At 37.2% G+C, this 26,911-nt stretch overlaps 1 protein-coding gene across 1 annotated transcript; it reads left to right on the forward strand.

Annotated features, from left to right (window-relative positions):
* Positions 1 to 24,447: 24,447 nt before the first annotated feature.
* On the forward strand, positions 24,448 to 26,911 carry FOXF1 (forkhead box F1). The gene is made up of 2 exons (XM_089486467.1): positions 24,448 to 25,426; positions 26,754 to 26,911. Exons 1-2 carry the CDS (start codon positions 24,448 to 24,450, stop codon positions 26,909 to 26,911), a joined length of 1,137 nt encoding a protein of 378 aa, XP_089342593.1.

A 26,911-nucleotide genomic window follows, 5' to 3' on the forward strand; every position in this document is an offset into this window, starting at 1 on the left:
AATAATAATGCCTGTGGTTGAATGTAAAAACCTAACGGATAGTTCCAGTTCATTACTTATCATTGGTACATTTTCATCTTTGAATTAATCGATGCTAGTAGATATAAATTACCTCCCTCTGTAAAGTAAAACAGATTTTTTTCCTCTATACTAGACAATGCTACACATGTATAATGTCTTTGACAAAACCTTTGATATAGTATGACCCAAGTGCTAGAATGAAAATGCAGTGATCTAAATGAATGGGAAAAGGGATCAGAGCAGTGTTTAGGCAGAATCATTGATCAATGTTTCCGCCCTACTTAGTGACATAAACATGTTTTCCAAGGTCTATGAAATGGCACACATGTCTTTTTGGTGTATTTAGAAGTCCTGTCGATGCTTTGATCATTTACCTATTTTATACCGTATATAAAATGTAACCTTAATTTATATAAACTTGATTTCTCCATCTTCATCCCCAATGATACATTCTTTATTGGCACAAACTGCAAAGCAAGTTTATTTTTTGGTGATCCTGATGGAAGTGGTTACAAAGACTACAAGTTTAAATAATGTTATCCAATAGGTGTTGTCCATGTCAAAGGTTGTTATGGAAATGGAACTCTTGTTCCATTTAGAACAATGAAAAAAATGTCCCTCCTTTTTATTATAAACAGACTTTAACTTCATTAAACACTAGGCAGAGAGGTCATCGGATTACTCATACACATTTAAATTTTTTCAAACAAAAGTCGCATGAAAACTGTTCTCTCTTCTGCTGATTTCATTTTTGGAACAAATCAAAGCTGTTCATTCTTTTGTTAAAAGCATCAACAATAAACTTTTTTTTCAAAAATCGTGTAAATTCACCCCCCCCCTCCCCCACCGAATTAGATAGTGATTCTAACTAAGTGGGGTACAAAGTGTAAATGAATGTGTAATTTAATTTCGGTTTCTTTTTTTGCACATTGAGGCATACTATCAGGGCGTTCTCACCATGTTTGTATCGCCAATAAAAAGATTAAGGGCTATCGTCCACAAAGTGATATCATGTGTTATATACATACTATACAGAACTTAGGTGTTTAATAATTTATTTTGTTTATAGCACAAGTGACTTTTTGGGGGCTCCCATACATCACTAAATTGCTGCCAGGTATGCTTATACAGAAGCCTTTTCCACCAACACCGATGACCCACTGTTGAAAAATACAAATCAATGTATTAACGATGAGTTTACAACTGCGTGATGTGTTTACGCATAGAGGAAATACTATTGGAACTTGGTTCACAATATTACCTGCCCCAGGCGGATTAAGCTTTTCTTCGTTACTGTGTAAACCTTTGTTTAACTTATTAATAGCAATGTATTACTATTTGGTATATATAATATACATTGGTGATACTGTTCAATAGCTTGAGCGTGAAGGTTGCTTTACCAAATTTGAAGGTTCTCCAACACCATGTCCACTTGAATATACCAATCTTATGGGTTAATCGGCCTCGTATAGATCAACAGATCTCATACGCATCTCACATTGTTGGTTAATAATGCAGAAAAGCCAACCATGTACCCAGTACTTTGGGGCTGGGACCAACATTGACCATGACATGGCTAACTGATTTGGACGTTGAAAGTAAACAAGGCTAAAGGAATTCCTGCTTGCCTGGAAGTCGTGTAAATACAAACATCCATTATGCAAAACGCAGCCTACTTTCTTTTTCAGCTGAAGGCTCCTTTAACTGAATGGAAAAGCAGTGACGTGGGTTTATTTTACATAGCTTTTATTGCCATGTGTGGGGTCTCGCATGCGGCAGAAACACCGCATATCAGTTTTCAAATATGAGCTTGCAGTAATGTCCAGGCTTAATGTAATGTTTATTGCCAAAAATGTCCATTTTAATTTGTTCTTGAGCAACAGCCACGAGTGAAAGACTAGTTACAGAAAGACAATCCTTTATAATGACAGAGCTGTTGGGAAATTCACGCCACTGCCAAATGTTTCAGAAGATGCTTGCTTTAAAAACAGATTGAAAAAGTGTACTCCGAAGAGATGCTACAGGATGATGATGGGTTTAGATGGAATCTAAAGTGAAGCACAATGGCAATGCTGGCTTACAGCCGAACACTGAGATAATGGGTCTTTTATGGGAATATGTAATGCCTGGTGAAAAGGTGGCTTTAGTGTAAAAAGTAAAGCTATGGGGCATAGACATTCCACGTGTGTATAGCCCAGTTCTGCAAATCAACCCATCTTGATTTTTTTTTTTTTTTTTGGCTGTCATTAAATAAAACGGGTTTATGGCTTTATTACAAATGTTATAATACCCCAAACCTAAACTATGTAGTATTTTGAAATGATACGTGCAAAAGAACACATTTAATGGATTTTAACCAATTCTTTTATATCTAGTTTCTAGACTATAAATGCTTAATAGGTGAGGGAACGCTGTAAACATCAGTGATATACCATGGATAATAACTAAACACTCTACTTTATTAATGTGAAAGATGGTTCTGTGCATTCCACAGATCTATATTCCTGAATCAGTTTTTTAGATAAATTAACATTCGGTCAGTGACTCATCCGAAATGTGCTATTAGCTCCACGCATGAACTTTTCAATCTGCCAAACCAAACATATCAGTAGAAACATGTTTGTTTTTATTACGGTTTATGGACATTCCCGTGAATCAAAAAGGTAACTAGTTCTGTATTTTTAAACCTCTAGTATGACTATATTTAAAATTCTTGGACATCACAGACTAGAGAATAAATTATTAGAAATGGATATTGCATGTGCAGTGTAAGAAAATACCAGAATCTTAGCATTTTTTTCCCAATTGTTTTTAGAATAGTAATTTTTAATTTAGATTAATCACTGTATTGTCTTGTGATTTGGATTTAAAATTTAGCCTATATTCAGTTTAAAACCAGTTTGAAAGTGCCATTAGATTTCGTTCAGAGCAGTACAGGATTCATTGCCTCTGATAAATCATGTTACTAAATAAAATGCTGGATTATTACCATCCGTGTCATATTAAAACTAAATGTTTGCTGCCATCCAGATTTCGTTTTAAATTCCCCTGATAAGCCAAACTCCAGAGGCATGGCCTTCATAAAAAATGTTTTATCCGTTGAGTTTAATGTCCACATAGCCACCTAATATTATAATTAAAATTTATATATTTAAAATTCACATGATAGCTATGAAACTTCGCTCAGTCCAAATCAACAGTGTAATTACCCTAAAGGACTAACATGGCATTTGTCATATTTACAAATATAATTTAACCAATGGGTCTTGCTGTGAAGGTCGTAGGGACTGCTCATTAAATCTTGGAGCCTCTTTGCGTGTTCCCTTTGTATGTTTAAATTACTCCAAGTTTTAGCCTTGCTAAAACTGACATGTTAGTATAAGTACATTTCTACTTTAAAAAAAAAAAAAAAAAAAAAAAAAAAAGTAATGTTGTAGCAAATGCAAGGCATAGGGTAGAGTAACTGGTGTGTGGTTGCTCATTACTTTTTTGAATGTAAAGTGTAATCTTTTCTCATAAACAAATCACATTATAGCACTCTTAATACATATATATTCTGAATTTGTACTTGGTTTTTTCTTTTTTTGTTTTAAATTCCCAAGAGCAAAACTCATGGGTCCCAGCAGAATAACAAATAGTCCACGATTCCATTTTATTAGCTGGAGACATCCATCATTAATCTGTGGTCATTCTGTGGTCCTAAAGAGACATGCAATTGGATTATTTTACGCGTTTTTTTTGTTTTTTGTTTTGTTTTTTTTTTGCTGTCATGATTTTTATGGTGTTTGGGGACTATCATGATTGAATAACTTGACACGCACCTAGAACAGGTCCCTCAAGTCACGGGGGGGGGGGGGAAAAACAAGAATATTGGGTTGATACAAGTTTTAGCAGCTTGTCCTGACGTTTTGGTGTAAATGTGCTTAGTGGCCTGCTTTGTCTGACATAATAGCTTAACGTCAAGACTATTTTGGGAAAGGAAAAAAATGAAAACATTCCTCCAGCTTAATGAATGATCAAAGTCAAGTTTCCCTAATGCCTAAAGTTAATTTTAAATGAGAATTTGCCTTTTCGCATGCAGAAATAATAAGTAATTTGGCCCCCACGTCGGCTAAATCCAGTGTTTGAATGACTGCTCCAAGGATAGCTCTTCTAGGGTTTTCTAAATACAGCAGCGGCTAATTGAAGACATAAGAATGTATGGAGGGCTTCATGTTTCTGCTGGTGGAATAATTTGACTGTAGCAAAGCCATCGTAAGATGTTTACAATAATTAACACCAACTCGTTCGATCTGATGAGATCAATTCATCTCAGCGAGATCTAATTAAATATTCCACTTGCAATTACTGCTTAAGCTGCCTGCCCGATCCTTGCAGTTTAAGTAAGAAAATGTGGCCACCCATGGAGACGAGGCACATGGGAATCCTATATGCTGAAAGTATTTTCAGAGAGGGACTAAGCATTGCATGGCTAGATAAATAACCCTCATTGCGGTATGTTTCATTTCGCATTGATTAAATCAATCACTTTTTTTCAGTTGCTGGGGCCACATCAGTATCAATTTATATTATTGAATCCTGGATATTAGAGTGCTAGTCTTTTGTAAATAAAAGGAGTCAAATGATTCCAGAAAGGTTGGATTTATCTAAAAAGATGGCATTATACTTGACACAATTGCAGTCATTTTGATCTATACATCAAACATGGTTAGAACTACTGTAGTGTAAAGGTAGCCGTCTTGGACAGCACAGCAGAGTATGACGGCGCTATATAAATCAATATGCAATAAATAATTTAACATTGGTTTGTCATAATGCTTATTGTGAAGTGATTTGTAGTAAGATTCCTACTACAACAGTGCCTGTACAAAAAAATAAGCACGGGTAACTGACATATTTCTAACGTAAAATCATAATATTGCACTTGCTACCCTAGTGGACTAGAAAAAATATGGGGTTGTTTTAAACATGTAGGTATAATAAATAATGCTTTTCCTTCCTAAAACAAAATAAGCCAGCAGTGATATTTGAGCAGCTGTGCTGCATACCCCGCCACTAGACCTCAGTGGATTGAGTCTTTGCGTGATCGTATGTCAGGGAAAGGGTTAAAGTCTCCACTTTCCACAATTTGACTAAATGGGTTTTGAGTAATGCAAATTCAATCTCATTGCAGCCAGCATGTCACTGCTAACCAGGAACTGCTCATTTTAGGAATGCTTCAGTCGAATCACTGTAACGGTAATGGATTGTGACATTTCCGATGCCAGCCTTTGGAAAACTCTCCAACTTTACTTTTATTCAATAAAGAGGATGGAAAATAAAATATTACAACGGCCTGTGTTTGATTTTCTTGCATCTGACAAATGAAGAAAAAAAAATTTCAATGGGTTTCAGTTTCTACATATAGGGAATTAGCTCCCAGATGTTCCTATTACCAAAGAAAGTATAAATAACTTGCTATCCAAATCTAATCTTTAATGGTGAGTGTCGGTTTGGGTGTTCCACTCAATTTCCTGTAAGGATCTTTAAATTTGTCTTATGGAGGTTGAATGACCAATCAGTCCATTCCCTGCATCCAGCTGCCATGTCCGAGATCTAATTTCTAAAAAGCAAATATGGAGCAGATGTAAGGAGTAAGTGTTCATTCATTTGTAACAGCCGAAATCATCGGTGCTTGATCAGAGATGGAGAGAGTGAGCAAACTGTGGTAAGAGAAACCTGTAGGCAGTCTGCGACATTCACCACACTAATGCAATTTTCAACATTGAGAATTAAATGGCTTAGGTTGTCTACTCTAACTATTCTAGTGTTTGAGAACCCTAATCTCTCCTGCACCAAGGAGGTTGATGGTTCAGAATAGTAAACTAGTAACCTTGTTTCTGCCACATTAACAATGTGGGAATCGGTAGGTCTTGTTTGTTTCATGCGATGATATAGCTTAGGCTGTTTTGGCTGAAGCCTCGGCGTATGCCACCTCTGCCTCCCTGGTAAGAGGAGGCCCATTATTTTTAGGCATTCCATCCCTTCCTTTTCCTAATCTAACCCTAATCTCCATCTAAATGGCCTCATTCTGGAAGGCGGACAGTACCCGTTATCAAAAGATACAACGTATAAGGGATGGACTGCTTTAAAATGTTATATGCACTTTGCAGAAAGATGGTGTTTATGGCACTGGTTTGCTTGAATTAGCCCCCTTAAAATAAAGCATGTTTCACATGTGAAACTTAGCACAGAGTACGCATCTCCCAGCTATTAAGCCAACATACACATTGAACCCTATCGTGCCCCAGGGCCTCAAACTCCACAAGCTTAGAATTAAAGCACCGCATACTGCACGTATCAAAATTTTATTTATAGGTTTTTGTTAAACTTGGTTCCCTGAAACAGGTCAGTATGATTTTAAGACTTTAGTTTATCTCTGTAAACCACTATTGAACATGGTATTGCTGCCATGTTGGTAATTGGAAGAAAATTATGAATTTAACGAAAAATATCTTCTATGTATTAAAAATGCATCTTCTGCTGTGCTCTAGTGAAACACTAAAATATTGGGAATTTAAATATAATTTTATTCTTAAAGCCAACATTTGAAGCCACAAAATATACAGTTGACATTATTTTGTATCATGAGCCAATCTTTGGAGCATTGGTTTACAAACAGCTATATTCTTCTTGGCCCAGTCCCATCCTAAATAAAACAGCTTTTTTTTTGGGGGGGGGTAGCTTCCTTGACACGACCCTTATATGTGGCACCCAACAATTTATCTATGCCATCTGCATATAAACCATATCTATTTGTAAAATAGTAAATAATGAACACCCTTTTATATATTCAATGATATATAGTGTATATTTTTATTGTCTGAGTCGGATAAAGAGTATTAAAGTTCCATGATTGGATAGAGTATGACAGAAACCATCTGGATGATGTGAACTATTCCTTTATCAAGTCTGCAGTAACAACAAACATGCCTTTCAGATTCTAAGAAGCTCATTTTTCTCAGGTAGAGCAGATTATCTCTTGGCATTAATCACCCTCCCTTATCACATACATTCTGTCACCTCTGTGTGCCATTTGTCTGACTTTTATTAAGTCATTATTTATCAGTGTGGGGTCCCCCTTAGATTTGAACTGAACTTCTACCTTGCTTTATATTACCCTTCAAACTCTCCCGTTTCAAATTAATTGACACTAAAAATACCTTGTGTACAATAAATATTTATCAGGATTTTACCCTCTAAATTAATATTAAAAAGAAAACCTTACATTACCAACCACATCTAAAGCAACTATCAGGCCCATAACAAAAGTATGTATAAAGGGAGAGAAGTAATTTAAATGATTATAATATAACGCTACACGTTTTAAAGTATTGATGTACCTTATATAAATATCTCCTAAATTTGTTTTGCCAAAGATAGGTGTGAGTTGGCGCATAACCCTGTGGGTCTCTTTCAAATGGTACAAAAGCTGGCAAAACGGAGATGTGGTCTATTTTCGCATGTTCTGTGGCACAGGGCAGTGTCATAAATAGTACAATTACACAAGTAATATGCACACTAGCAACAAATCAGGCTCTTGGTATAATATTGTGTGAAGTATAACATCACAACTAGACTTGGTACGAAAGAAAAAAGTTGCCTTAGGATAGAGATCATAAACTGTTGCGTATGTGTTTGATAAAGGGCCTCTTAGCACCCCCTCTAGATGAGGTGCTTAAGGAAATATGTAATTACACTTTAAAACAGAATAGTTTTAAATTGTTCATTCAAGGCCTATGTAAAGCGCCATCGCCCCAAATTAATATTAGAGAGCCTGGGTTTCATGTCATAACCTTATTTATAACATCTAGTAAATGTTTGTTATATCACATTAACATGTCCAGGCTAGTGTTACACTTTTTTTCTTTTAAAATCCACCACGGCATCAATATTTTTTTCTTAAATATTTAAATAATGGTGCCCACCAATTTAAAGCCAGTGCTGTCAAGCTAAATTGATTTGTCATTAAAGTAATAATCTGCCATTGTATTAAACACTTTCTCTCATTTGCAGATGGAATATTACATAGAATAATTAAAGGTAGAGGGACAGGTTTGGGTGATGAGATTAAATACAAAATAAAATAAAACATATTTTTTTGGGGGGGGGGGGGGAATTTAAAACACTTTTGATTTTAGCCTTAAAGAACTTCTACTGCGTTGCCTTAAATAACCTGTTAAATTTAAACTTACCTTTAGTTGGCTTATTAAATCCAGGAAAAAAGATCTGTTTATTGTAACAGTGCTAAATCAGAAAAGCTGGGTAGAGAAAGGAATTTATGGTCCTGAGCCTTTTTTGTGCTAATGTATGATGGGTCTGTTTCTCTTATAATAAAATAACTTTTTTGTGTATTGACAAAAGAAAATGTGTTATAAAACTGTATCCTATATTAAATAGAGGCTCAAATGTGGTTTACAGCTTTAACTCTTTCAGTGCCTGTCCACGCAATGTCTGGGTTTTTTGGCGAGACTAGGTGGGCCAGATGGTCCTCATACATCAGCGAATTTATATTCTCTGTTTATATGGATTAACCTCCAAAACTATAATACATCTTGTGACATATTGATTGGACTATTCTCAGAATTGAAATGATAAACACAATTTCATGGAGAGCTGTGTTAAAACCCCATTAAACATTTTTATTATGGTCCTTTTTTCGTTTAAGGATTGGGTAAAATTCAAGTTGGTCTCTTTAAGACTAGGTTATTAAGTTAAAGACAAGTTATAGATGGTGAGGGCATGTATAGCTTATAAGTGATAAGTAATCAATTCTGTTTACAGTATCGGTTTTAATGGAATTCGTGTTTTTGGCTTACGGCGTTTGCTGTTAATTGCTTATTTTCCCTAAACACAAGATTAAAAAAAAAAACTTAATCTCTAGATGTAGCCAGATCGCCATCATGAGAGGGTCTGTGATATCTGGCCTTTTTGCCAGAATCACCCCTGGTCGTTACACCTCTGTTATATGTTGGTGGGATTTTCTTGCAACTCTAATACATAATCTATGGTACGTATACTGAGCTTGGCTTGAGCAAATTTTAACGGAAAATCACTTAATGGAAATCCAGGAAACCGCATGTGTTACAGGAGAACCTGTTCTTCATCACATAACGTAGGAGACAAACATGCGGTTTTCATGTGACATACAGAGTTGATTTTTCTACATGCTTCTTTGTCAGAGTAATTGTTGAATGAAAAAATAGAAATAGTCCGTTAGAGGGCTTATTGATATGAACTGCTTTTAACATCAGGCCACAATAATTAACACACACACATTTAATAATATTGACCAGAAAAAGACAAAAAGCATTTGACAATCTTTCGCTAATTGCAATTTGTAATCTGATAATATGCAATATTCCTCTGGAAATCTTAATGCATTTCTGTGTGAAAACTACCAAGTAATGTAATGTCCTTTTAAGCTGTCGGCTAAGCAGAACCTCTGAAATCCCCATGTTTCCGACCATGTTTGGTTTAGTAAGGAGAATTGAAATTTTGGTGGTTCATGTGTATGTGTTTATACCCCTTGTCTGTTCAGGGAGTGGGGCTCATGGATCTTCCTGCTTTTACTCTTGGCCCTTTGCTTATGGCCTGTTTTAGTGCAGTCAGTGGGCCCTCTGCTCAGGTGGTGTAATACATATGTAATTGAATAAAAGTTTTGTAACCGTATCTTCAGACAGTGACTACATTAACTTCCAGTTACGAGCCCCAGCCTTTCCATACAATTGTATATAAGACCACCTTAGAAGAAGGACCAGTTTGTCATGTGGAATCACAAACCGATTAGGTGTTAATCTCTACTTATTTTTGGATAAATACCAACTTTTTTATTTAACCAAAAAAGCTGTCGAAACATGTAGGGTTATGTTAAATCAAAAGCCACAAATTTATGCTGGAGTAGCTTTTTACTGTAAATCAATTTTAACTATTGCATACACTTTTTGAATGATATTTTATATTTAATGCTTACACCTTCCGCACTGGGGAATAGCCCCATTGTGCTTTTGAAGCTTTAATTCTTTTACAATAACATTCCTTTATTACCTACTTGCATAGTACATTAGGTTGAAAAAAAGACCCAAGTCCATCAAGTTCGACAATTCTATCTAACCTTCCTACTCTTGATCCAAAAGAAGGTTAAAAAAACTATTTCAAATTATGCCATTAGGGTGGCGGTCAAAAAGCTATAAAATATATTTATAGCCCTGTATGCCATGCCTTTCTAAAAAAAAAAAAAAAAATTAAAATCCAGACCCCTTCTTGAAGGCATTGAATGTATTTAAGAACACCATCTCCCTTGTCCGTGTGCTCCATACCTTGGTGTCCTTACTGTAAATAATCCCTTTTGTTTATGAAATCTCTGCTCTTCCAGTCTGAGGGTGACCTCTTGTTCTTTGTACATTTCTGTTAATGAACAGGTCACTGAAAAGCTCTTTAAATTGGCCCTGCTTATATCTATGTAATGTCATCATTACGACCTCTAATACGCTGGTTTTCCAGTGTATATAATTTTAACTGTTAGCCGCTGTAAATAACTGGTATCTTCCAATCTTACTGATTTTGTAGCCCTCCTTTTCCCTTTTTTTTTTTTTTTTAGTTCTATAATGTCCTTTTTAAGGACTGGTGCCCAGAATTGTATCCCGTATTCAAGGTGAGGTCTTACCATTGGCATGTAAAGAGGCTAGATGATATATTCCTCCCGTGAATAAATACCTGGTTTTATGCATGCCAAAACCTTATTGGCCCTTACAGCTGCTTGTTGCCAAGCTTGTTGTCTACCATTATTCCTACATCATTCTCATTGGTAGTTTTCCCCAGGGTTATTCCATTCATAGTATAGGTTGCATTGTTTGTACCATAATGCATAACTTTGCATTTATCTATGTTAAACCTCATCTGCCACTTGCATGCCCAGTCTCCAACTCAGTCTAAATCCTCCTGCTAAGAAGAAACATTAGTCTGGTTTACCCGGCCTAATTTTGTGTCGGCAAAAACTGTGACCTGGCTCCCAGTCCAGCTTGGGAGATAATTTATAAATAAGAGTACCCAGGACAGAGGCACTCCACTTAATTCCTGTTTACAGTCTGAGAAACATCCATTCACAACAACTCTCTGCATTCTATATTTTAGCCAATTTCCGATCCAAATAGACATTTGCCCCTGAGCCTGTTTGTAGAGTAACATTTTACGTGAAACCCTATCAAATGCCTTAACCAAATCCAGATAAATCACATCTACGGCCACACCCAGATCTATATTTTTACTAACTTCATAGAATGTTAAGTTGATTTGACAAGACCGGTCCTTCACAAACCCATGTTGACTTCTAAATTGGATTCTGGATCAAGATGTGTTCTTGAATGTATACCTTTTGCAACCCTTCAAATTTCCCCGCTACCAATGTTTAACTCACTGGCCGTTAAATGCCAGCTTGAGATTCCGATACCTTTTTAAATATGGTCACAACATCTGCCTTGTTTGATTTTTAACTCTACATATCCCTGGCGCAGGTCTTTACTAGTTCTACGTTGTGGACCCCCTGTATTTAACAGTACCATTTCTGCCATATGTTTCATTTAAATAGTAGCACTGTTTTTAAAACATATAAAAAAAGAAAAAAAATCTTGTCGACCAGACTTTTTTTTTTTTTTTTTTTTAAGCTTCATTAGATAACCGGCAATGAAGTGTTAGTGGAAATCTGCACATATTTGAGGTTGCAGTGTGGGGCTCCCTGCTGAAAGAATCTAACAGGATGGGGTCACAGTGCCTGAACTGTCCTTGATAAAACCGTAACTTAAAAGACTGTATGGGAGATCAGACAAAAGAATTAAGAGATAGGGGTCCTGAGAACATCATTAAGGATATATGGATAACTGTCCTGTAAAAAAAAAAGACAATGATCAAAAAAAGCCCTAGCAACTCCCTTCCTTTTTTGCAGTATAAAAAAAAAAAATATATCCATTTCCTTAACTCAATCTTTGCTTCTATTTAATCATGGATGCAAACAGTTTCTAGGTAACAATACGAGTACATTATAATAGATTTTTCTAATTTGAATATTCTTATAGTTATGACTTTATTATGAATGTTTGATTTTACATCTTGTGATGTTAAAATAATCTGTAGAATAAATGTTAAAATAATCTGTAGAATGTGTTAGTATTGATCTCTGGTAGCCTGTTGGAGATATGGGTGCCAGTCTTTGAAACAGGTTTTAGTGAAGTGGACCTGATTTCTCAAGGTTGGTTTGGGCTACCCGAACATGGGGGTTTCAATAGATCCTGTTCATAAATGGACATTAGTCTGTGGCCTCTGGACAGGGGCATTTACAAGCGCATTCCATGGAGGGTAGACCCTCAAAGTATGTACTACATGTATTTGTTTTATATATAATATGTTAAAATGCCAAGAATGATAAACCAAACAGGTAAAGTAATGCAATGGAATAGGTTAAGCAACAGTGAACAATCTTTACTTTTTGTATTCACTAATGCGATTCCTAGTTTAACCCTAACCTACAAAGTTCAATGTCAACTCAAGTAAGATCCTGGACAGTACAGCTTGTCAATGATTTATATGGTGCCCAAGTTCAGGTTCCTTGAGCCTGGGTTTTAACTACCTAACCTGGAATTAAAACACAAGGTAATGTGAACAGTCCCCAGTATCCTAAGATTGTATCTCCAGGAAGAGGCACTAAGCTGAATACAATCAACAGGCAAGAAAGATTACAATGATGTATATACCACAGGGAGAGTAGCATAAAGTATAAATACTGGGGAGGAATCTCTCAATCTCTGTGCAATGGAGACAGACTGAATAAACTAGATTCCTCGTTTTAGTCTCTAATTAAACACTTAAAGTCCCCTTGGCTGCCTGCAACCTCGAGTGTTTATCCTACTCATGACTTGCACCTCTATTGTCTGTTCTCTGCGGTAGGTTTGGCTTGTCAGACACTGTCCCTTGGCCTGCTTTCTGCCAAGCACAACTTGGGAAAACCGTGTGTGCGCTGGAAAAGCTGTTTGTGTATACACTAAGGGGCTATCCCATGTCTCCACTCATGTTGTCCTCTGTCTGTGTTGGCCTACAGGGTCCCATGCAATGCACACACATTATACAACACTATAAATCTTTAGAGCTTCAGAGTTCTTGTAAATATTTAAGACTTGCCCCAGTCACTAGGCCCTGCTTATGAAATGTATTGAGCTTCATTTCTAGCTAGTATCGCTCGGTGAACATTTGTATCCTTACACCCACTATCTGTCCAGTTATGTTATGCACCATTAGCACTTCCTTAAAGAAAAAGTACAAGTTGATCCTGTTTGGGTTTAGTAACATTTGCTAACGTACATGTAAAATATATTATATATCTTGCAAAGTGTGAGGAATATTTTACCCAGGTAGTGGATCAATGACCTACCCAAGACTCTATATGCCATCTCTCCAGCCAATAGAATTCACTGTAATGCCAGCAATCATTCCAGTACCACAAAAAATCTGGTATTTTTGTAATAAGCACAGCATTTTAGCTTAACCTGAAGTTTTTTGGGTTTTTTTCTAAGCTGCTTTCTGCTGCTGAAAGTTTGGCAGGTTCTTCCAAAACAAAGGATGCTTTAGCTAGTTCCATTACAGCTGATATTAAAAGCTGCAATTGTGCTTGTCACATTAAAAAAGTTCAAATAAAGTCAAGTGATGGCTTTAGAATATGAAATGTGGCATTAAAAACCCACTGGATTGCCTGCCCTGAGCTTACATCTTTACAAAATAAAGGATTCCAAAAGACTTGTTAATTTAAAGAAAGTGAAATAAGAATAGATTAATTATACACATGTCTCAGACATGCACATAATGACACAATGTCCTTTTTTATATTTTATTCCTTACCCATGATGAAATGGGTTACTAAAACAAAACCACATTAAGTGCACATATAGATAATTGAAAATGTGCTCATGTGAGATCTGTTTGGGTCAACAAGTAATAACTGCACCTTCTTAAAGATGACCATACTCTCTGATACTTCTGATACTCCATTAACTATTACTTAATGCCGTTTGCTGTATGCTACAACAAACTGACTAAGCAGTTTGGTACATTGTTGTGCAGAATAGAATATGATTATTTCTTCTGATGTAGCCATTTATGTTTGCTGACCGCAAAGATGTTATTTTGAAGCTTAAGTATACACTACTGGGTCCCGGTGTCTGGGGGGGGGGGGGGGGTGTAGAGACCTACATTTAATTCCAAAATGACAGGGATTTTAGGATTACATTGATTGCTAAAATCTGTAATTGAAACTGGCCTGGCTGGAGAAACCTACAACACAACAATGTTTGCAAACCATGGCAAACAATGTTTCTTGATCTCAATTATGAGTGTGATATATAATGGATGTACCTGGGGTTTCCAAACATGTCCTGATAGCACAAACAGCAGGGTTTCAATGCTGATCTAAAGTTAAATTGGTTTATCACTATTATGTAAAATTACCTTGGTTACCTTTATTGGTTTATGGATAAATAAGCATAGTTTGATGTTTGAGAGGAATAAAAAGGGTTCCAATCTAACTGCTCATTGTATCCAACAATGTTTCATAGCTTAGGGGAAAGACTATTTTGTAGTCCCCTTTGTGGATAATATGCTTTGCATGTGTTACTTTACTGTAGACTAGTGTGAAAGGAGATTTTCAATGTTCCTAGTTTTGATTTCTAGTAGCTGGCTTTATGTCCAAGTCATGTCTCCAGTGGAAGACGTTGACATTTTCTCCTGATCCATTCGCATAGTGTTATATGTAGAAAAGGAGGGCTTTTTATGTCCTGTACTTCAATGTTAGTGACTATATGATGAAGTTCCCTACTCATTTCGACCTTAGGGGGATCGTAGTTTTAGCTTTAAATGGATTTCCCATAGAATTTGACAGGGGACTGGAAGCAGATGTGCAATCTTCTGTGAAATGTTACACTACTACCCACCTCTGATGTACTGGTTTGTTTACATCATTTGCCAGTATACCTTATGTGACTTAAATGTCATGATATGCAATATCTATAACCTCCTTGCATGTCCAATTACAGAATTAACAATTTAAATATACGGTACATTGTATCCATATTGGACCTTTTCCAAATTACCACCATTGTTGTAAGCATCTGAACCTATCTTGTTTTAGTGTCCAAATTTTTTTAAATTTTTTGTGTGGAAATCTTTAGAGTGGAAAATCAGAGGCACTAAAGAGTTTCTGCAGGATCTGCTGGTTTAGCAGATCCTGCAGAAACTCTTTGAAGACAGGAGTAAACAGTTATAGACAGAGGGCTCCCAATGTGATCCTCAAGGTGCTGATTAGATTTTTCTTCAGAATAGATCAGACATTGTCAGAGTAAAGCATTACCCTCAGCTCTTACTGATTTATACAGTAAGTCACTGTCACCAGGTAGGGGTACTGATGAGGAGGCTGAGATGTGAATGTAGCATAAAGCACCTGTTTGAGAGGACTGTGGGATTAGCCAAGTGCTGACAGACAAATTGACCAAATTAACGCAGCAATCAGGGCTATGTGGGCTGACCTGTTGCTGGACAAAAATGTGACAACACACTTTAATCTCCAGAGGTTTTGATGCCATGGCTGCTGGAGCTTTGTGATGTGACCAACACTTGGAGACCAAAGCATTACATTCACTCACTGGCTGATATGGAGGTCACTCTGATAGCACAATGTCCCTTAAAACTAGTAACAGGACCATTTGCTTCGTAGGAACAAACATCACACCATACTTATATTACTGGGTTTGCAGATAAGGGTTCCAATAATTGCTAATTCCGTGTTTGCTTTGAGGGTTTTTTGCATTGTACATGATCATATCTTATCCAAGTAAACGGTAGTACGTTGTGGTTAAAATATATGCAACCCAGTCGTGTAACTTGGTTTTGTAAAATCAAAGTGATTTATTTTATTTGAATCTGGGCTCTGCTTTGGTGCATTTGACAGAGATGTAATATTCATTCCATACAATAATCATGTATAAAGGCGACTGTACTTAGATATGGCCCAATGGCTCAGTGATTTCAACAAATACATGAAAGGTTAATATGCAAATATTTCGGTGTATTGTAATTAATTTCTAGCATATTTGAGGACTACGTTAAATCTGTTAATATCGCACATTAGGTACTTGAATGAAATCCGTGCTAGAACCATTCAAACTCTGTGCTGATCTATAAAATCTGATGTTTAAAAAACGTATTTTTAGTTTAAATTTTGCAACCAGCGTTTTGAGATCACAAGCATGTATCTGAACGCAGAACGATTATTTTTGGACATATTTCTAGAAAACATTCTCATTAAAAAAATACCAGATGTGTCAATTCAACAGTATATCTTTAAGATAATGTAACCCTTTGTGTCCCCATAGGTGGGTAACAGTAACAACCATTGTTTAACCTTTAAAATACTGAAACTACAGTGGAAGCAATTCTTTTATAGTTTACCCGGCTGTCCACGGGTTAACGGGGTCCCACGTCAGACAGAATTACCCCCTCCTTCCCCATCGACTAGCTCAGTGCATGCAGAGGTCTGCTTGTAATCTACAAACCCAAACACATACACTGGCCACCTACTGAGCTAGCACTCAATGAAACCTCAGGATTGGGTCCACTGGGATCACTGACAATTCATACACATAACAGGCTTCAAACACTTTATTTTACAGCCGGTACAAAAGTTACAGGGACAAGAGACAATTCACAACAAAAACACCGTTTCGTCTGAATAATACTAGCCTTAAAAAAAAAATATATAGTAGTATGTATCAATGAGAAATCATTAAGTTACACACTATAGATAACTAGATACAATGGATAGGCTAAATAAACTCGTGTATAAATAACGGTTCTGAAAGATCCATAATGTTACCCACGGCCAGTTCTTTATTTTGTAAGGTTTATAATGCTACCAATGATTAATCGAATTGAAACTCCTTTAGACATGGGTTAAATGAAAGGAAAAAAGTTTCTTCTGTACATTGTTCAATCCTGTGTATTATCTGTAAAATAAGGGAAGATAATCAGACATAATAGGAAAACATACAACACACATAATAACGGATTATAGCGACCATGTACATGTGTGTATGTATAGATCTCTTCCAGTTTACCAAATCGAAATAGCGCTTATCAGCTATTACAGCGCAGGGTTAGAAGTTATCTGAGACTGATACTAAAGGGCACAAGGTCTGCTGGGATAAAATCAGACTTTTCTCAGCAGTTCACCCAAACTGAGGTCCCCCCCACACACACACACTTTTGGGGGTAAAAAACAAACTAACTCTGTAAAATGTGGTTGTGACTAAATGTCGGCTTTCTGTATTTCAGTCATTTGCTTTTACTTGCTCCTTTTATCTAATTAAAGGTGTGTGTGTGTGTGTGTGTGTGTATATTTGTATATTATATATGTATAATTATATATATATATATATATATATATATATATATATATATATATATATATATATAAATTTTGTTTTTATAAACATAGAATAAAGAAAGTATTTCGTTCTAAATAAAACCAAAGGTGCATAAGTTATAAGTTTGGACAGTTACCATTTAGTTATCTGTAACTAATTTCTACATTAGCGATTAGAATATTTAATATGCTTACATTTAGTAAATTCAGCTGACCAAAAATCTAATACCTATGGTGAAAGTGAATTGGATAAAGCATTTAATACATTTATACTGCAAATAGACAATTTCCCATATTACTCGAAGTATTGTGGATTCTATATATTTAGCAGATGTCTGTGCAAATATTAAATAACAAAATTATTTCTACTTGGCTATATATGTACAAATGTGTGTGTAGTGTTTATCTCGGTGTAGTAACGATATATACACACCTCATTTCATGTTAGTATTACCAATGATCGGTAATTTAAAATGCAAATAAAAAAGGGAACGTTACATTTGGGAGAAGATGTCTGTCTATAATGCACCTGTTTATTGACTTGGATGGGTAAGTCGTACCTGGAGGTTACTGGAAATGTAACCCCTGCAGCTAAATAGCTTTATACAAATCTCGGTGTTTTGAAAGACACAGAATATTTAAAGCTCTTATTTGCGTTTCTATGTAAGAGAATATTATAGTGAGTTTTATATTTTTGGAACGTGAAGTTTTTCGAGTTAAGACTTTGATGCCGGTGTCTATTTTTGTGAATCAAAAAGTATATATCGAGTAATTGAAAGGTAAATGAAAGACATTTAATGCCTGCAACGTCGTCGGTAGACGACAATCGTATCCCGAGTTAAATCAATAGTTTAACCCATTAATGCAAAGCACTCTGCGATCTGGGATGTTAAAAGCACCAGGGAAGCTGCTGATTTCGGTTGGTATAATTTACCAAATGACAATACTATAACAAGTGTCTGGTACTGCATTCGTGTGACTGCTGGCCGTAGTGCCGGTGTGTGTTGTCGGTCTGGTTGCTGTGTAACATTGTTTCAGTATAAGATAGCTGTTATTGGCAGTCGGTCGGCTATTGTTTGTCTAAAGATTTATGTGTGTTTTCTCTTTTCCCAAACTTGAATTTAGGAATTTTTACTGATTTAATAGTTTGAACCTGCTAATATTTTTTATTCAGTTAAAACCTGTATTCCTTTGTGTCTTGTTGCTTTTATACACGCTTAGGGATTTACTGATAAATTAGGCTTAATGAGCTGTAACATGTGTACCATTACATCACATGCCAATTTTTTTTTCTCAACATAAACCATAGTTAATTAGCCCATGACATGGACTGGATTATGAGACATTAATCCCAACTATCCCAGTATAACTGATTATATATCAATAAAAACCATTAGCCAGGTGATTGAACACAATATATACCGTCGTTAAACATGCAATAATAGCACCTATTTTTCACTTGGTTTAATATCTGTATAATAGCTTTAAGACGATGGCGCTATATAAAGACAGTATATAATATCGGACTGTAGCTTCAACACTTTAGTTTGCAATTGTTGTCTCCCCAGCCCTCTCCATACACCTCTATTTCCAGTCCCCTTTATAGTGTGATATGTGGCAGCAGTGCTTAATTTTTTTCATAGCATTTCATTTTGCAGTTTTCACCCCTGTAATTCCCCACAGGTTGAGGGTAAAACATAATTTATAACATAAAAAGTCTATCTGTTAGTATGTAGTCTGAATACTGGAAATATAGCCCATAAACCGTGTGAAAAAATGAATAGAAACAAGCATTTGTTTTGATTTTAACATTAGGAGGGAGGCACAAAATCTAAGTAACATAGTACTTCATTACTGTATGAATGATCACCAGTGTAAAATATTTAAAGCGAATATCTATTTAACCAATGTGTGTACATTAATATGTAATGTATAATATAACTATATGTAGGTGTAGTGGAGACACTTGGGGGGGATGTTCTGATATGATAAAAAATTGAGATTGTTTATGGTTTTAATATTATCCACAACATGGATTCATGAGAGATTACCCCTGGCTGCTTAGTACCCAATACTTTGCTTCTCAGTGTGGGGTGTGATTGTGGGTTTATCATTACTGCACTTTTTTGTCATGAATTGTGATTAAATAGGTTCGATGTAATATTTACAGAGTTTTATTATAATAGCAACTTTTTGTATTGTTAGATTAAAACCTAATATTATGGAAATTATTTTTCGATCGAGACTAATTATCAAATGTAAAAATATAGCATGTATTTCTTTCCGAGGAGATGTATAAAGGAATACATATACAAAGACCCGTTTCAAGTAGAAATAACTTTATATATATTTCTCAACCATCCACAATCATTCGTTATTTACCGAAGAGGTAAATGTTTAAACAAATTAAAAGCATATAAAAAAGTGTGAGGCTTGTTGTGATAAACTCGACCCAAACAAAACTGTAAATTAACAATAAATTGAGTAGTGATATTTTCTAACATGTAAATGATCGGTATTTTTTTCTTAGAGTGTAGAGATGTAACTGTTACAAAATGTAAATGTAATTACAGTTGGCCCGGGTTCACTTCTGTAATTATAATGATACGTAATAGTTTTAAAACGGCATTTCTTACCTGTTACTTTACCAGACACTATGGGGAATTATTAAAATATATACAGATATTTTGGATTTTGAATTTAGGGCAAAGATATCCCTCAGTGACTAAGAAATGTGTCAACAATGCTGTAAATTGTAGAAGCGGTAAAGTTGTCAAATGTTTTGATGTAAAACGTCACGGAAAATGTGAGTTCTGGCAGAAAGTCCAAATCTAAGGGAAGGTGGAGTCTGAAGACACAATCGGGACTTTTGGCCAAAAGTGAACTTGAAGTCTAAGCTGGTCCGTGGTCAGGAGGTGTGGAGGGGCCTTAACTGTGTATTGCCACACACCAAGGCTATAGAGTTAACTCCTTCTCTGTCCTACAATGCTTTTGTGGATCTCTCGGTGGTTCTCTGGCCTGGATAGAGCTTATAAAGAGAAAAGGTGGTTCTGCAAATTGCCATAAATGTTTACGTTTCTTATCTCATAATTCCTTGTTGGTTTCTCCTACACAAAATACTTTGTTATTCCCAAATCAAAGTAATAAATCTAATAGTATCACTGAACACTGTCACTCACGTGAAAATAATAATTATAAAAAAACCGTAATAATAAACAACACATTTGACTTGCAAGGTCTTGTTTGATGGGAACAAACTAGTCTCACTGTATTGTTGCCAAGACATAAAAGAATTTAAACGGGGCCAAAAACCATACCAAAATAGCTGAATATATTTATTTTCCTTAATGAATGGGATGCCTTTTTGTACGTTCTGTTTGATATTTTTCGTAAAATATCTGTATACACCAGAAAAAGCCGACAAGAAACACAGAAAACCATTTATTTCGAGGGTGACCCTGCTTCAGCTTATACATTTATATTTGATCTATTAGCTGAATAGCTTAATTTGTTTTTTGTTTTTTTTACACAACAGTTTATTGTCTAAATTGTATCGATTTATCGGGCTGCATTTAGAACGTTATTTTTTGTTTATTATAGATGTCCCCAGGTAATAACGGTGGTTCCTTTGCTATTTCTCCCATCCAAATACTACAGTCCCTCACGGACATTAAAGGCTGAAGGTGGAACTAAAGTCTCTTTATGCCAATAGAGTATTTCTGTTTTTATTTCTGCATTTTATTTAACAGATCATTATGAGAAAAAAAAATGTTCTAAAGAAACCACATGGCACCGAGTCCCTCCAATAATACTTGAGGTTATTTTTAGTTAAGATCATCCCAATAAAGTGTCTAAAATATTCCTCTACCTCCTCCCTGTCAACACTTTTTTATTGAAACCATTCACGAGTTTACAAAATGCCAATCTACCCCTGTTTTTTTTTTTTTTACCCTCTAGTTGAATTGGGGCAGTAATATTTCCCCTCCCACCTCACCTTATGTAAACGTTTAAAGATCAATTTGCAATGGTCTGCAGAGCCAGGAGTACAGGCTGGTGGCTCAGGAGAATGAAGGTTTAAGCCACAGGAGGAGGGATTGCAGGGCTGGGGCAAGTGAAGTCACTGGTGTTAATTAAAAGCAGGGAGAGGAGAGGGGGCACACGCCTGTCTGCTGTCTCCCTGGGTGGTCTATAGTCTGATAAACACAGCCCCCCTCGGAGGGAGAGTGCTGCTTACACCAATATTACCTATAGACATGATCTGAGCTCGGATTACACATGGAGCTCTCTCCAGCAATTAGCTGCTGAAAACATACCTTGTGCTGAAGAACACACACTTCACCACGTCCTCCCACCCACCAAAAATCTTCTTTTTTTTAATTTCATAAATACACTGACAAAACCGTTGCAGATGTGAAGTGGGGGATTTTGTGTATTGTGGATATGAAAGGATGCATTGCATTAAAACAATAATAGCAAACATCCTTCTTTCCTCCGAATCCTTAAAATAGTAGGGATGATTTCCACTCATTTCTGTCCACCCAGGATAATTTCTCCTTGACAAACTAGAAGCCATAAATAAACTGGCTTCTAATTCAGACGTAGCGAAAGTATGTAGCAAAAGCTTAAAAAATAAAGTTCAATATTTTGGCAAATTTTACTTAATACTCAAAGCTTGATGATGTCTCCGTTATAGTACATTGAATATAAAGAATATGACTTTATATACTGCAAAATCCCCATTTCGGTAAAATTATCCTAAATAAAAACCGATTTTGCCTGTTTAAATATATTAAATATTTAAATTATTTTTATCATTTTTAAACGGTGCCATCCGGTTAAATTTAAAGATGTAGGGGTTCTAAGAGTAATTTGTGTGAATCCCGCAGAATAGTAAATCTCGTTAATAAACAGGATATATAGAGTGGATTTTATACAGCGATAACCTCCACAAATAACGGGTGTACATATATTGGGAAACACTCTGTAAACTCTGCTCTTAGAGGGGTCAATCTGCGGGGTCCGGGGCAGTTATAATACCGCTAAACCCGTCGCAAGGCTCTCATAGAGAAAGTCCGAATGGGTTAGATTCTGTAATTACGGCAAATAAAACAGGACACAGAATTCTGCAGAAGTCTTTACCGGCAGAGCTTTGCAATAAAGTGTCTGTTTTTCTATGTGAAATATTATTGCAATGCTATAGAAAACAATAATATACACAGATGATTTTTTTATTTAAATGGAAATAGGATTTCGTTTGATTTTTGTGTGAGATAATCAGACAGAATCGCCGGAGTGTGATAGAATATTTTGAGTGGGTCTTCTCCCCCCCTTTTGGACGGTCGACGAAGCAGGCGCCCACCAGACTGAGGATTCAGAGCTTGTTTGGCAGGGGGTAGAGAGGGCTGATAGGTAAATCAGGGGCATTATCAGTATCACGCTGCAACCTGGGTTTGAGAGATGTCCCCTGTGCTACCCCGCAGGGCTCTTTTACCCACAGCCTGTGAAAGTAAAGCCTCTTTTGGCGTCTGGACAGAGAAAAGGGGCTCAATTTGTTTGTAAGTAGGTGACAAAAGCTGAAAGTGTCTTACCTTGATGGATATCTTACAGGGGACTGGACGGCAGAAGTGTTTTGGAGACTCTCCCTTCTCAAAAGTCCTTCAGACTACTTCTGGTCACAGCTCTAAACCCCGGGCTTTTCGGTACATAACACATTTAAAAGAAAAGGCAGGGATAGTGTACAAAGCCCATTTTATGTGTAGGAGAAAAGAGGCCTTATGAGAACTAGCAGGAGAATTTTTTTATTAAAGAACCCCAGAGAATATGTTTACATTGAGCTGTATAAACATCCTGCCCGGTCTCCACTATCTGCAAAGCAATCTCAGTCAATGCAAGTGGGCAAGTCCTCTGCTCCTCCACCTTTCCATCAGCTCCCCACTATACCCACTCATTTCACTTCAGTGGTGTTGTTTTTTCCTTCTGTGTGCCAGATCAGGGAACCCACAAATATGTTTTTAATATCCGTTGCTCAGTGTGTGAAATGTGGAGTTGTCTGTGGTCAGTGGAGTCGGCTTAGATCTATTTACTGTGCAAACAGATGCAGAGAGGGGTCGATGGTAATGAGAATATTAAAATTATATAGAATATATACTGCAAAGGTAAAGCTGTGCATTTGCTTACAGTTAGCAAGGAATTAATGGATAACGGGGTTTGGGGTATTTTGCTTTCATTAGTTGATACATCGGTTTTGTTTTTCTTTTCAAGTAGATGTATCACTAAAACCATAAATATAGAAATTAACAAAGTATGGACAATTGAGAATCATGTGATTTAAAGTATTTACCAAATCAAAAATATACAAAACTTGTAAAAAAAAAAATAACCCTATACCGAGTGCCGCCTGGGACACACATGATTTTAGGGACACCCCGAATTTAGGGGTAATATATGCAGCCTGCACAGAAATACCATTTTTGTGCTTTGGCTAATGCAATGTTGGTGTCCCTTTAACTGACCCTCAGTGTGTGTGTGTGATGGGGGGAGTACCCAGAAAGGGGAGGTGGAGATGGGGGTGTCTGTGGGGCGGGGAGAGCCTTCTTCTTACGTCTTACTGCGAAGAGCAGACAGACGCCGATGACAAGAGATAAGTATAAGGCAATCTCCCTCTGTGGGGCAGAATCCAGATCAACTGAGATGCTAAGGAGCTCCCCTCCTGCACTAAGATACATAGAGCAACCAGGAGCTCAGCGCTGAGCACACCCAGGGAAATAGCCCGTAAAGGACTGTACTGAGTCAGAGGACATATACTCAGAGGACATTTCTACAGAGTCCAGGAGAGCTGCATGTGAAGAACCTTCCAGCTTCTACTCTGACCATTTACTGAAGGTCACCTTACCGTCTCTTCACAGCACTGAGACCACTAAGCCCTTTAAATGACGGCGGAGATTCAGCAGCCTCCTTCCCAAACTCCTGCTCAGAGCAGCCCCATGTCTGCCGCCACCGAGAAACACAGCGGCCAGACGGCGGTCATGGAGTCCGCCTCCTGTAACACCAAGACCAAGAAAACCAACGCTGGCATCAGGAGGCCAGAGAAGCCTCCATACTCCTACATCGCGCTCATCGTGATGGCCATACAAAGTTCCCCCACCAAGAGGTTAACCCTCAGCGAGATCTACCAGTTCCTTCAAAGCCGCTTCCCCTTCTTCAGAGGCTCCTACCAGGGATGGAAGAACTCGGTGAGGCACAATCTGTCGCTGAATGAGTGCTTCATCAAGCTGCCTAAGGGACTAGGTAGACCTGGCAAGGGCCACTATTGGACCATCGACCCGGCCAGCGAATTTATGTTTGAGGAAGGCTCCTTCAGAAGAAGACCCAGGGGTTTCCGGAGGAAATGTCAAGCCCTGAAACCAATGTACAGCATGATGAACGGCCTGGGCTTCAACCACATACCAGACTCCTACAGCTTCCAAGGGTCCGGCGGTGGTATCTCATGCCCACCCAACGGGCTGTCATTGGACAGTGGCCTTGGAATGATGAATGGGCATCTACCGAGTAACGTTGACGGGATGGGGTTAACTGCGCACTCGGTGTCACACCTGACGGCCAACGGTGGCCACTCTTACATGGGGAGCTGCACGGCGTCTAACGGGGGAGATTACCCCCACCATGATTCGGCCTCCCCTCTGCTGGGAGGCAACGGGGTTATGGAGCCCCACTCTGTATATTCAAATCCAACATCTGCCTGGGCTCCATCTGCATCTGCCCTGTCCAGCGGTGCCCCATACATCAAGCAACAGCCCCTCTCACCCTGCAACTCTGCGGCCAACCCCTTGTCCTCCAGCCTCTCCTCCCACACCCTGGACCAGTCCTACCTGCATCAAAACAGCCACAACACATCGGCAGATTTGCAAGGTACTTAATCTAAACTTTTACCCCATGTATTTGTGTGTGTGTGTGTGTGTGTGTGTGTGTGTGTAGTCTAAAGTCTCATAACTGTTTTTGTCTCACTGGGGTTAAATCACAGGGGCTCAGATTAAATCTGACTTTGCTACCACTGGCATTTTATTGGTTAAGACTAGCATTGCCCTGTAAAGTTTACCCGTAAGTGACGCCTAAAACACCAGAAATTACTGCATTTACTTTTAATCAAATCCCACATTTCCCAAGCAAGCTTAATGCACGATTTTTCCACATAAAACAAGCTCTAGTTTGTAATGACGTGTTACTATGTAACAAGATGCGCAAAGTAACGTCTGTAACAGCTCAATGACATCAGCGCCATGGCTCAGATTCATGAGAATACCGTGACTCAGACTCAGCTCTCCCTCTCTCAGGGTCTCTGGAGAGATTGATGGGGGGCAGAGACCCCCACCATGGCCTGTCAGTATTTAGCGTGGAGCCACTGGGACTGCCAGCACAATAATTAAGGAGGATGAGAGTCTGGATGCCCCGGGCTTTCTAGAATCCATGGGGATTCTTCCAGCTATTTCAAGTCACTGTACCCCACAGGGGCTCTCTGTTACTTGCAGATTCTAAAGTCATACGTGAACTAGTTTAATAAATGGCATTTATTCACAATTCCCGTTTTTTGCTAAAAATCTAACAATCTAGGGAAATGTAGTCCCGTTAAAAATGGCCACCCTGGCTTAAATGGCAATAACAGTGTGTACATGGGGAAAAAAATACTGTATTTTACCCCTAAAAATAACACGATTTCCTGGAATGATAGTCACCGAGCTGTAAAATAATTCTGTTTTAATGTGAGTGTAATATTACTGTCTGGATTTATTCTCCCCCTAACCCCTTGTGAAATTAACTGAGTGTCAAAGGCAGATCCTACTTTTGTGCTTGGGTCATAAAAAAAGTAGTGTGTGTGTGTGTGTATGTATGTATATATGTATATATGTATATATGTATGTATATATATATATATATATATATATATATATATATTATATATATATATATATATATATATATATATATATATATATATATATATATATATAATTAGTATAGATTCTAAAACAACTATTAGACAAATGATGGCAGATATTGCATTGCATTAACAATTTACATTATTATACAGAAATGCAAGATGCTAGGCATGTGCAATATTTTGTAGAAGGCATAACAAAACTGGCATTAATTTCAACAAACCTAGAATATTAAGATGCTGGGGTTTATGCTTGTCAATGTTTAGTGCATTTGGCGCTAAGTGTTTGTTCTTCTCTTGCAGGTATTCCCAGGTACCACTCCCAATCACCCAGTATGAATGACAGAAAAGAATTTGTCTTCTCTTTTAATGCCATGGCTTCCTCCTCTATGCATTCGGGCAGCGGCTCCTATTACCATCAGCAAGTTAGTTATCAAGATATTAAGCCCTGTGTTATGTGA

This window comes from Sceloporus occidentalis, unplaced genomic scaffold (genome assembly GCF_023333645.1).
Source record: "Sceloporus occidentalis isolate IW3139 unplaced genomic scaffold, rSceOcc1.0.p SCAF_29, whole genome shotgun sequence".
In the NCBI taxonomy this organism is placed as follows: domain Eukaryota; kingdom Metazoa; phylum Chordata; class Lepidosauria; order Squamata; family Phrynosomatidae; genus Sceloporus; species Sceloporus occidentalis.

Coding starts and splice junctions, on each gene's coding strand:
- FOXF1 (XM_089486467.1), top strand. CDS start 24,448: ATGACGGCGGAGATTCAGCAGCCTCCTTCCCAAACTCCTGCTCAGAGC. Junction 25,427..26,753: donor CACATCGGCAGATTTGCAAG/GTACTTAATCTA, acceptor CTTCTCTTGCAG/GTATTCCCAGGTACCACTCC.